Raw genomic sequence first — 12,181 nt, forward strand, 5'->3', positions numbered from 1 at the left:
CTTAAAATAAAGGAATTTTATGTTCTAAAATATTCCTGCCAACTATTACAAACAAAATCATAGATTTCACTGCCTTTTATGTTGACCTTCTCAAAGTTCAGAATTTTTTACTCTTTAAAAATAATTTCTTTTGCCAGCATTTTACCTTATGTGAATATTTTATACCATATTTAATATATATAAATAATTTTCTCTGGGTCTCAGCAATTTATTATCATCTGAACATGATTCTCTAATACTTGGCATTCATTAGGCATTCCTAAGAGGATAAGGGTGCCCACTTAGGAACGCATAATAGATGATACTGTTTATGGTATAATGCTCACTCAATGAGCCTGAACCTTCTTTGCCATTCCACTGCTCTAACAAAATATGTAATTTGGAATTCACAATAATTGTTAAAAATTAGCAGCTGTAGTACCCCAAAATAGGATGAAATCGGCAAAGATTAATCCAATTCACAGATAATCCACAAATTTTTACTTTACCTCAAATTAGCTACACCTCCTGAACAGCAAAACCATTTAAGAGGTCACTAGACAAAAAGCAGGAGGCAGAGAGAGGTGCTGAAGGCAAGTGCTTCGATAAATACAAATGATTAACCCTTGAATAATTAAGAGTTGTCTCAGAAGATATTTTTGAGTTGAGAAAAAGAGGTAACAGAAATCAGAGCAAATTTTTTTTTCAGTTTGCTTACACTCCAGATTTGAAATTTATTTTGAAGAGAAAGACTTTTAAATATTTTTCAAGTACATATAGAAAATTCAAGAGGCCAAGCATCTGCATAAAATTCTCATTTTCCCTCAGGTATCTGATTCCAGTAGACTCCAAACGGTACTTTACCTTTACCGTCCATATTCTCTCAATCAGAACTAGGTTGTCAGCGAAAAAGAAGACTGTGCTCCTAGAAACCCCGTGTTTCTCTCCCTGTCTCCCCCACTCCCAGGTCACCAAGGAGAGCAGTCATACTGTCCCTCTGATCCGGAATGGCAAGGCAAGGTGAAAGGTGAAAGCAAAGGTGGTTTTTTCTCTCTTTTGATCCCTACTCTTCATGTCAGATGGCAATGAGCCAGAAGTATAGTGAAGTTACAAATTAAGCTCAATAAAAACTCAAGATTTCCTCCCAAAGTCAAATAATCAACCATGATTCCTACAGCCTGACACAATCTTTGAATCCAGCCCTTTAATTCTGCAGATGATGAAATTGAGGCCCAAGAAATTGGCTGACTTCTTGGCACCTGTTCCTGACATGTATCCTCAGTCTGGCAACCTATGGCATACCCCCCCCCCCCACCACCCCCCCCCCACCACCCCCGTTTTTCCTCATCTCTGTTGTCAGTAACTTTCTCTAAATAAACTTAAGAGCTGAAAAGTCACCTCTTGCTGAAGACAGTAGTGCTGTCTACAGCTTTCTTTAAATTCATACCTTTATATGTGTCTTCAGTCTCAAGATACATTGCAAGGTTTAATGGGAGAAAGTAGGACATCATAATTCAAATGGATAATTCATTATCTTTAAAAATGGAAGAAAAAAATTGACTAACTTTCTAATATAAATGCTAACCAGTAATCTCCCAGCACTTAGATTTTGTACTGTCCCCTTCATTAATGACTTTTGTTATCCTTTTCTATCCCTTTCCTCCTCCCATGAAAAAAGAAAATGATACATTTTCTGAAATTTTAAAGCTTGTTATGCTCATGAAATCATTGCTGAGCTGCCAGTATATTGCAAGGTGGGAGTTCCAGAACCACAGCTACTGGTCTGTCTCTATGATCCCACAAAAGTCTCTCATACTCTCCTGTACCTGCTTAGAAGGGTTCAAGTTGGGGCTTTGATTACCACAAAGCAGAAACAGGATATACAAACTTGTATTATGCAAATTTACTAAAGAAAACCAAAAAGTCCTTTCTCTAAAACAAAGAAGAACTCTGTACGATAGGGCGTTCTGATAAGTTGCTTCCTCACTTTTAATACCATCGAATTTGTTTTTCTTTTTTATGAGACGGAGTCTGTCTGTCACTGGGCCAGAGTGCAATGGTGTCATCATAGCTTATTGCAACCTCCAACTCCTAGGCTCAAGGGATCCTCCTGCCTCAGCCTCTAGGGTAGCTGGGACAACAGGTGTGCACCACCACACCCCACTAAGTTGTCTATTTTTTGAAGAAATGGGGTCTTGCTCTTGCTTAGGCTGGTCTCAAACTCCTGACCCTCAAGTGATCCTCCTGCCTTGGCCTCCCAGAGTGCTAGGATTACAGGCATGAGCCACCACGCCCGGCCTAACACCACTGAATTTTAAAAATTGTATCACAAGAGCTCAAGTATTACATACATGATAACAAATTTACTCAACACCTCAATCTGACATTGTTTTAGGACTAAGTACTTCTACCATTCAACACTGCCCATAAGCCTTCACAATATGTAATTACTTCCAATTAAAAAAAACAAAAGTTCTATCAAAACAAGAGAACAAGGGCTTCATTATCTCTTCTGTCATGAAGCCTTCCTTTATCCCTACCCTAAATGGCATTCTGATCTCCTCTATATAGTCCCTGTATACCCTCTGTTCATTCACTACTTTTATTTTTTTAAACCTGTGTTATTGATGTTTGTAAATGACTTTTTTGGAAAGCAGAAATCACCTCTTATTTTTATCTTGGTATGTCCCATTGCATACTATACAAATGGTGTATAAGACAATTGGTAATGAAAGAATAGGCTCTGAGGAGATAGCCATTTTGGGGAAATCCCAAAACTGTAGGCAGGAGCAGCAAGTATCCAGGAATATGAGTCTAAGGCAGCTCTCTTCATGTTCAGTGATGATCTAGTGTCTTAAGTTATGCCAGTGTGAGGGTAAGCCAGAGGAGAACATTTAAACTATTCCCTCAGAATTGCAGGGCAAGATATGACAAAAAGTGGCAAAAGCAGTTCTGTTTCAGTTTTTCTCTTTTTTGTCCACTCCTGTACAGATGAGTAAGAATCGTAGCAAGTGAGGTACCACTCTATGCAATTATTCTTCAGTGCCATGTCCTGCCACCCTCATTCTTACTAATCCACTCCCTAAAAAGCAGCATTACAAATGGCTACTCGTGGCTTTATCATTTTGGAATCATGGGGATAGTGAGTGGGTGGTTAATTATAAGTCTATGTAGTTACATTAGCTGTCTGTAACAACCAAAATCATACCTTCTTAAAATAATCGTTTCACAAACTTGTCATTTTCATAATTATTTTTAGAAGACTTGTCACTATTTTTAGCCATTATTTTATTTTACAGTTTTCAAGGAAAGAGAAAGGGAAGTATATTACGAGTGAGTACATTTAAGCCATTTTTTTTTTTTTTTTTTTTTTTTTTGAGACAGAGTCTCACTTTGTTGCCCAGGCTAGAGTGAGTGCCGTGGCATCAGCCTAGCTCACAGCAACCTCAGACTCCTCAGCTCAAGCGATTCTCCTGTCTCAGCCTCCCGAGTAGCTGGGACTACAGGCATGCGCCACCATGCCCGGCTAATTTTTTCTATATATATTTTTAGCTGTCCATATAATTTCTTTCTATTTTTAGTAGAGATGGGGTCTCGCTCTTGCTCAGGCTGGTCTCGAACTCCTGAGCTCAAACGATCCGCCCACCTCGGCCTCCCAGAGTGCTAGGATTACAGGCGTGAGCCACCGCGCCCGGCCTAAGCCATTTTTTTAAATGTTTTTTTTTCTTTTGAGACAGAGTCTCATTCTGTTCCCTGGGCTAGAGTGCCGTGGCGTCAGCCTAGCTCACAGCAACCTCAAACTCCTGGGCTCAAGCAATCCTACTGCCTCAGACTCCCAAGTAGCTGGGACTACAGGCATGCGCCACCATGCCCGCTAATTTTTTCTATATAGTTTTAGTTGTCTGGTTAATTTCTTTCTATTTTTTAGTAGAGACGGGGTCTCGCTCTTGCTCAGACTGTTCTCGAACTCCTGACCTCGAGCGATCCTCCCGCCTCGGCCTTCCAGAGTGCTAGGATTACAGGCATAAGCAACCCGCCCGGCCTTAAATGCTTTTCATATCCACTTCCTCCAAAAAATGACATGAAGCAGATTATTTCATCTCATTATAAAATGATACCAGAGTGAAGTGTTATACTGTTTCCCTTTTCTTCTAAAACAACGATGCACTAATTTATAGTTTTTACACAGAGGCAGTGCTATTTTTTCACAGCCGATTCAGGTTAGTTCATATTCTACTCTATAAATAGAAGAGTATGTGTATTTATTAAACAGTGCAGTGCTGAACTCATCACTGAAAAAAATCAGAAAAATCACAGACATTACTGCAAGAGCTTTTAGAATCCTTAAGTTTATCTTTAGAATTAGAGGATATACACAGAGACAGAAAAATTTCCTAAATACATATATTTCAAGGTGGCATTTAAGAATTTCTCAACATTATAATACTTATGCAAAAATGGAAAGACAATAGTCATACATCTAAATGAACTATTTTATATCACTTGATTAACACAAAAAATAGATAACATATTCAACAAGAAACTAAAACATGTCATTGTTTAAGCTTTCAAAACAAAATGGATTTGTCTAGTCTACTTCTTTTTCCTTGGAGAGTTAAAGGATTTACTTCTTTGAGCCAATAAAATACTAGATCAATTTAATAAAAGAGAAAAGAAGAAAATTCAAAGAATAAAGAGGTAAAATAGGGAGGAAAATGCAGAAAACATGCATATGCCCAAAAAGAACACATCAGCTTGCATGTATATTTTATATGATCTGTATCTAGCTATTTTTTCCTAAACAAAAATGTTAATTTTGTTGGGGAAACAGTCATTAGAAGTAAGCAATAGATGATTACAGACAGAAATCATTACCTGGTAAAAATGACCGTGGCTTAGTGTGTTATTTTAAATACACTTATTAAAATGAGAATCTCTATGGGAAATAAGAACAAATAAAAGTGAAGCTCAGGGGCTGGTCACCGTGGCTTACACCTATAATCCTACCGCTTTGGGAGGCTATGGTAGGACAACTGCTTGAGGCCAGTTTGAGACCAGACTCAGCAACATAGCAACATGGCGAGACCCCATCTCTACAAAATAATAGAAAAGTTAGCCAGTAGCTGTAGTCCCAGCTACTCGGGAGGCTGCAGGAGGATTGCTTGAGCCCAGGAGTTTGAGGTTGCAGTGAACTATCATGATGCCACTGCACTCTAGCCCAGGTGACAAAAAAAAAAAAAAAAAAGAGTGAAGCTCAGCATGAGAAATTTTATTAAGAAAAGTGCTAATATCTAGTAATATAATATAATTAACCATTTTAGGTTTTTTTAATAGGCCGTAGCACTCTCATCAATATTTCATTTCGAAGGCTTTTATATTCTAATTCTGAGTACCATTAAAAATAGTTAAAAATTAGAGGCCAGGTGTGGTGACTCACACCTGTAATCCTAGTACTTTGGGAGGCCGAGATGGGAGGATTGCTTGAAGCCAGGAGTTTAAGATCAGCCTGAACAACAGTGAGACTCATCTCTACAAAAAAACTAGGAAAATTATCTGGGCATGGTGGCACATGCCTATAGTTCCAGCAACACAGGAGACTGAGGCAGGAGGATTGCTTGAGCCCAGGTATTAGAGATTGCAGTAAGCTATGATCCCGCCACTGCACTCTGGCCCAGGCAAATGAGACCCCACCTCATTCGTACATACATACATAAATATAAAAATTACATTCAAAATGTTTTCAAAAACTCTTGTTTATTTTCTTCCTAAATAACATTCGAAAATACAAGACACCAAAAGTATAGTAACCTTAAGGAGTCATAAAAGCAAGGGGTTAGAATTTTCATCTCAACCACCAAGTCAAGTTGATATTTAGAACAGGTTGATAACTGGCCTTATGTCTGAAAACACAGAATACTAAAGTATTTGATATTTTCCATTATAACTAGCTTGTTGAAAGATGTTGCTTTTCATTTGATAGAAGTCAAAAATCAAATTCACCTCAATTAATATAATGATTTTAAAGGATGTTAAAAAATGAGCTGTACTACTTAAAAACAAAATTTATAACATGATGAAAAGAAATGAAATGTTATTACAATAATAAAGCAAAGATCATGCTACTATTATTCCATCTTTACAAACGTATAGTTGTGAAAATCTGCCATTGTCCTGTTTTGAACAATGTTTCATTAATGACTATGTGGTAGTGACCATTAGGAGTCACACTCAGCGTTCTTTGGCCCAGGCTCTCTACTTGGGGGAGTGAGGGGAGTCAAAGAGACACAAGTTGGACAAAGACAATGCTATCTAACAAAAGTAGCCTTGACCTAAATCAACAAACAGCAAATGCTTCATCATTCGTTTTAAGTTTTACCTCTTGAGGAAGTTCTAGTTTAGAACGGTCAGTTCCTTCTTTTGACTGAAGGCCCATCAGATAAGGGACAGGAGCATCAAGAAAATGTAGCAGAGAAGCAGGGAGGATGGGTACATAAACATGCTGCCATTGAAATGGGAACAAAAGTGTGGTGATGCCTTCCGCCACAGTCATCAGGCGTTGATAATCTGCACAGAACAAGGAAAAACGGAGGGGAAGAGTCCAAGTAAAAACAATCACTACAATAAGCTTGAAAATATCAATTTCAAGGAAAAAAAGTTTTGTGTTAAAAATAAATGTTTATGATCATGCAGAAAATAGGTCAGTTCTATTCTACCATAATTAGAGACTTAAATAGTTTCATTTGAATGGTTTTAAGGGGCTGTGGGTAGGTGGGAAACATCATCACACTCTTCACTTCTTAAAATCACTGGTACGTGAATTTACATTCCCTTAAAGTATGGAGGAATAAAGAACTAATAAAGTTGCTCTTGGCACTTATCCCATCGAAAATGTGCAAGATACAGTGTATTGCTATTGATCAGTTTTATATACATGCACACTTATAAAATCTCCAATTCAGAGGCTTTTTTTCTTGTACAGTATATATGATCATGGCTATAGCCTTTGGTTAGCTGACTATATTTATTTTAGCCCTCATTTTGTGGGTACAAGAAATCAAACATATGCATTCACAGTCATACTTCCTATATGTAACCCCTAACTGCAGAACTATCACATCTAGGGATAAAGTGAGTTACCGGAAAATTAAAGATTGTTTTTTTCATTGTGTTTTATTTACATGAACTAATTTATCAAAACTAAAAACTATCTACAACATTAAAGTGGTCTTTTAAATAATTCTGCCATGGATGCTTTATGTTAATACTTACATATGTCTACAATCCTTTTTTTTTTTTTAACAATCCTTATTTAAACCTTTGGAGGCAGCCATGCTTTTAGAATTCAGATTTTTTAATTTAGAAAAGTAATATGGTACATATACCACATGTATGAACTGTCTAGAGCAGTACCCTATAATCAAATACATTAATATTTCTATAGCAAACCATTTGAGTGTCTCTGTAGGACAGATAATCAAAGAATATGAATAGGGTCACCTTGGTTCAGGTCTAGTTTCATTGACGAATGAATTACAAAAACAGATTTGATTTTCAGTATTTTTTGGATTTGAGAATTGAAGATAAGGGATTATAGGCTTGTAATAATCTGTTTACAGAATTCATTGTGTACAAATACAGTAAAATCTGAGGAAGACTTTGGGGGAATATTTTTAAAAAGTTTAAGGAAAATGATCAGATGTTACTTGGTTTACATCAACTGAAAGAACACTTGAATAAGCACAAAAAGAATGTTTTCCATTTAAAATTTTTTGTGTCATTTTGTTATTTATTTATTTATTGAGACAGGGTCTCACTCTGTCACCTAGGCTGGAATACAGTGGTCCAGTCATAGCTCACTGTAACCTCAAATTCCTGGGCTCAAACAATCCTCCTGCCTCAGCCTTCCAAGTAGCTGGGACTACAGGTGTAGGCCACCATGTCCAGCTAATTTTTGTATTTTTTTTTTTGTAGAGATGGGATCTTGCTATGTTGTCCAGGTTGGTTTTGAACTCCTGGGCTCAAGATCCTCCCACCTTGGCCTCCCAAAGTGCTGAGATTACAGGTATGAGCCACCACACCCAGCCTCATTTTATAATTTTTTTTTGTTGTTGAGACAGGGTCTTACTCTGTTGTCCAGCCTAGAGTGCCGTGGCATCAGCCTAGCTCACAGCAACCTCAAACTACTGGGCTCAAGCAATCCTCCTGCCTCAGCCTCCTGAGTAGCTGGAATTACAGGCATGCACCACCATGCCCGGCTAATTTTTTCTATATATTTTTAGTTGCCCAGCTAATTTCTTTCTATTTTTAGTAGAGATGGGGTCTCACTCTCGCTCAGGCTGGTCTCAAACTCCTGAACTCAAACGATCCTCCTGCCTCAGCCTCCCAGAGTGCTATTACAGGCATGAGCCACTGCTCCCAGCCTATAATTTTTAAATGCCTTTAATACTTTCTAATGGGATTCTGGTAATGAATCATCAGCTATCCACAGCCCAAGTGTACTTAAAATTTTCCTTATTTCACTATTAAGGCTCAAATTTTAGGCGAAAAATTGTTTACAGGAAACTTCTAAAACAAATACCAGGTGGCCTGAAGGGTAGGGGGTCAGTGATATGAGCACAAAGAGCTGACCTGGTTGCCTGGGGTGGGGACACACACACACAGAGCTTCAGCTGAGACCCACAGAAGCTGGGCTGAGACAACTGTTACTCTCTGTGGCGGAGAGTGGGTAGCAGTCGAAGGAGATCAGATAATCAGTTACCTACAATTCTCCTAGTATCAGGCAGAGATGTATGAACTGTAGGATATGAGGGTCTTTTATCACAGGGATTGGGGTGGGCACAGGAACCTGACTGAAACCTCTGGAGTCTGTTGGATGGCTCCTAGTAACTGGGCTCTTGTCAGAACTGCCGTTCTGCACTATCACACGATTCCATCACGGCACTCGGCCCATGGTACTGTCTCTCCTCCACTGTGGGTTCCCTCAGGGCAGAGTGGTATCCATTTTCTCTGATTTTGCCCATAAAGCACAGGGCCTAGTTAATAGCCAGGGCTGACTAAAATTTACTGATGTTACTAAATGTTACATTGTTCTCCTCTAATGTTCAACAGAATTCTAACAAAATACAAACAAACAAACAAAAAAATCAAGAGTAGGAAGACAGACTGATAACTAACTATAAAAAGACCAAATCCAAAGTGTCCTTAGAGTCTACTCTGTGCCCTCCATTTCAACCAAGGATTGAGGTCTTTTTTATTTTTGTAACCTCAGTATTTGGCATAGTATCTGGCATATAATAAAGGCTCAAATAATATTTTTGAATAAATAAATGAATTAGTAGGATAAGAATATATAATTTTGTTGGATATCCATAACTTAAATAGACATGCTTAGATTTTTATCTAATGAGATTAAAGAACCACTAATTTTTCAGTAGGAGAAAATCGTAACTACTCAAACAAGAAACTGTTCACTGAAAAATTACATTTCTTGGGAGAGTCTATATGAATCCCTATATGAATATATTCAGTTAATTATGTGCATGCCCAGGCACATTATAAGAAAAATCCAAATATCCATTCACTAAGCCATGGTTATTATTCATCATGCAGAGAATTGTTACCAAGTGACTCATTCTAACTATGCATTAGTAGACCTTATAGGGATTAGAACTCTTAGAAATGAAAATCACATTTTAACATTTTAGGCCTTCCATATTAAAATGTAAATTTTTTTTTTTTTAGAAACAGGATCCACTGTATGTTGCCCAGGTTAGAGTGCGGTTCCTGTTCACAGGTTCAATCATGGTCTATTACAGCCTGGAATTCCTGGGCTTAGGTGATCCTCCTGCCTTGGCCTTCTGAGTAGCTGGGACAACAGGTACACCCAACTAAAAAAGTAATGATCTTAACAATAAAATATATTACAGATGTCCCAAGGCCCTTCAGGGTAGGAAAAGATGCTCAGGAAGCTTCCACAGCTTTCTGGAAGTGACCAAAGAATGAAAAAATTCAGTGTTGTTCCACCAGGAAGATGTATTCCACATGTCACTCCTGAAGTTTGAGAACAGAGTCTACTGAAAACTGAGAAGAAAAAATATAACTTCATATTGACTTCATTTAAATATTTTGTGATTTGATCATATTAAAAATGTACAGTATGTCCTCTGCAGGTGAGCTATTACAAAGATAACTTGACTGCTCCTGTCTGTATTTGCTAACTTTTGAAAATTGTTATTAGTTTTACTATGGGTTTTTATGGAGTTTTATTGTCACAAAAATAGTTCCATAAACTATTATCAGGGTTTTGGGGGAGAGGTACTGTTAATTAAAGATTAGTTTTCTAAGACAATCACTTCCTAAAAAGAAGTAAACATTTCTAATTCAGCTAGCTTCTTAAAAAAAAAAAAAAAAAAAAAAAACCCACAAAAATGCTAAAATTAAAATATAGTTTTTTAAATAGAATTATCTTTTTTACAACATTAAATGAGACAACAGTAACTACTTAATAGCCCTTAAATAATTTAATGTAGAGGTATATTCTTTCTCTAATCCCTTGCCCACCTTGAACTTTGAAATGCCTTACTTAGGAATAATTTTTTTTTAAGGAAAAGGAGAAGATTCACTTGGTTAATAAATATTAATCATTTATTCTGTCAATCCCCTTCAGTCAAAAAACCCTAGGAGCACACCTATACTTAACTGGTTGGGTATATTACTCATTGCAGAGAGGGAGAGAGCACACTTTGGGGAACTGTAACATGTTTCAGTGAAGAAAGAAACTACTACAGGATTTGGGCTTTGGATGGATAATTTTAGGAAGTCTAAGTAAATGAAGACTTGCTTTGGATTGGGAGCTGTCAGAAATCAAGGCAATTCTATGACTGAGTATCTCAGTAAATCTGATTTATAGGGAGGGTAGACTAAAGTGGGAATAAAGCTGTAATTGGTTAGGAAGTAGCAGTTACTAATTTCATGAGAGGAGAGGAGGTTTGGATTTTCGTGGGTTGCACAGTGATCTTGCTTGATGTTCTTGTGATGTTATATCCTATGAGAGAACATGGCTTAGTTGCAAACATCAGATCAATCTGCAGTAACAGTAACATTATTCTATGAGAGCCAGATCAGTTCCTACACATCAGGGTCTGCTTTTTTCTTTCTCAATTATAAGTCAGACACAGGTGAAAGGCTCAGGGTTTTAAGCAGCCAAATCCTGTGCTAGGTATTGCCACTCAGCTCCAAATCCACTCAGTGTATTTTCTTTTACAGTGAGCACAATGTTAAGCTTTGCCAGGAGAGGGCAATCAAGAGACACTGCAGGAGAGAGGGCTTCTCTTCCTGGTTCCAGTGTGCAGCAGCCTGGTGTTCTGCTTGTTTGTGCTACTGTTACACTGTTGATCAGTGGCGGGGATATGTGAGAACATCCAGTGGTACACTGCCCCAGCCACATGCCCAGAGTCAACCGTCCCTCAGCAAAGTAGCCCAATGTCCACCTTCCCATAGCCCTCTCAACACAGACACTGTGCATTCGGACTCATACAGCGGTGCCCTGACTTCTGCGGGCCCACTCACTAGCTGAAGCTCACTTGTGCCTCAGAGGTTTGTTTTCTGCTTGCTGCTGGTGACCGAGGACCAGCTCTCACCCACATAACTCACTGATCTCCATACTTTGCAACCACAATTTCTTCAATGAGGTGTGAATCCCAGCCTTGGGAAATAGATCCCCTCTTCCAAGTTCATCCTTTCTTGACTATCCTTCAGCATTTTCTTTATGTCTTTATAGTTACTCTTCTATTACAGCTTAGTAACATTTCATATTACATTGCTCTGTTTAAATTACTGTGGTTTCTCTGCCTCTTGATTGGACCTAGGCTGAAAGGCACAGGGTTTTAAGCAGTCAAATCAAATCCCTAGCAGATTGGCTACTTTCTTTACTGTGGGTGGGGAAAATGTTCAATCTCGTAGAAAATACAAAACTTTCTACTTGGGCTATTTTCTTGCTTTGGTCATGGAAAACACCACTGTGGGAAATGAAAAAAAAAATTACACATTTTTCCCTCTTCTACTAGACACTGAAAGACTGTTTGCTGTACATGGTTTATTTTTCCTTTACCATAATTCCACCCATTTGTTGTGGGTGTTCCACACCTTTTCTTCCAGTTATATATTCTCTTCAAGACTGGTTGAAATATCACACTTTTTAATA

At 38.0% G+C, this 12,181-nt stretch overlaps 1 protein-coding gene across 2 annotated transcripts in view; it reads right to left on the reverse strand.

The window, feature by feature from the left end:
- DENND5B (DENN domain containing 5B) overlaps positions 1–12,181 on the reverse strand; it is a 173,466-nt gene that overhangs the window by 55,806 nt on the left and 105,479 nt on the right. For both annotated transcript variants that reach the window (XM_069491735.1, XM_069491734.1), the window contains one exon: positions 6,356–6,543. In XM_069491735.1, coding sequence (XP_069347836.1) covers positions 6,356–6,543 — 188 coding nt within the window. The remainder of the gene's footprint in view (positions 1–6,355; positions 6,544–12,181) is intronic.

The sequence above is a fragment of the Eulemur rufifrons genome, chromosome 16 (genome assembly GCF_041146395.1).
Source record: "Eulemur rufifrons isolate Redbay chromosome 16, OSU_ERuf_1, whole genome shotgun sequence".
NCBI classification, from domain to species: Eukaryota; Metazoa; Chordata; class Mammalia; order Primates; family Lemuridae; genus Eulemur; species Eulemur rufifrons.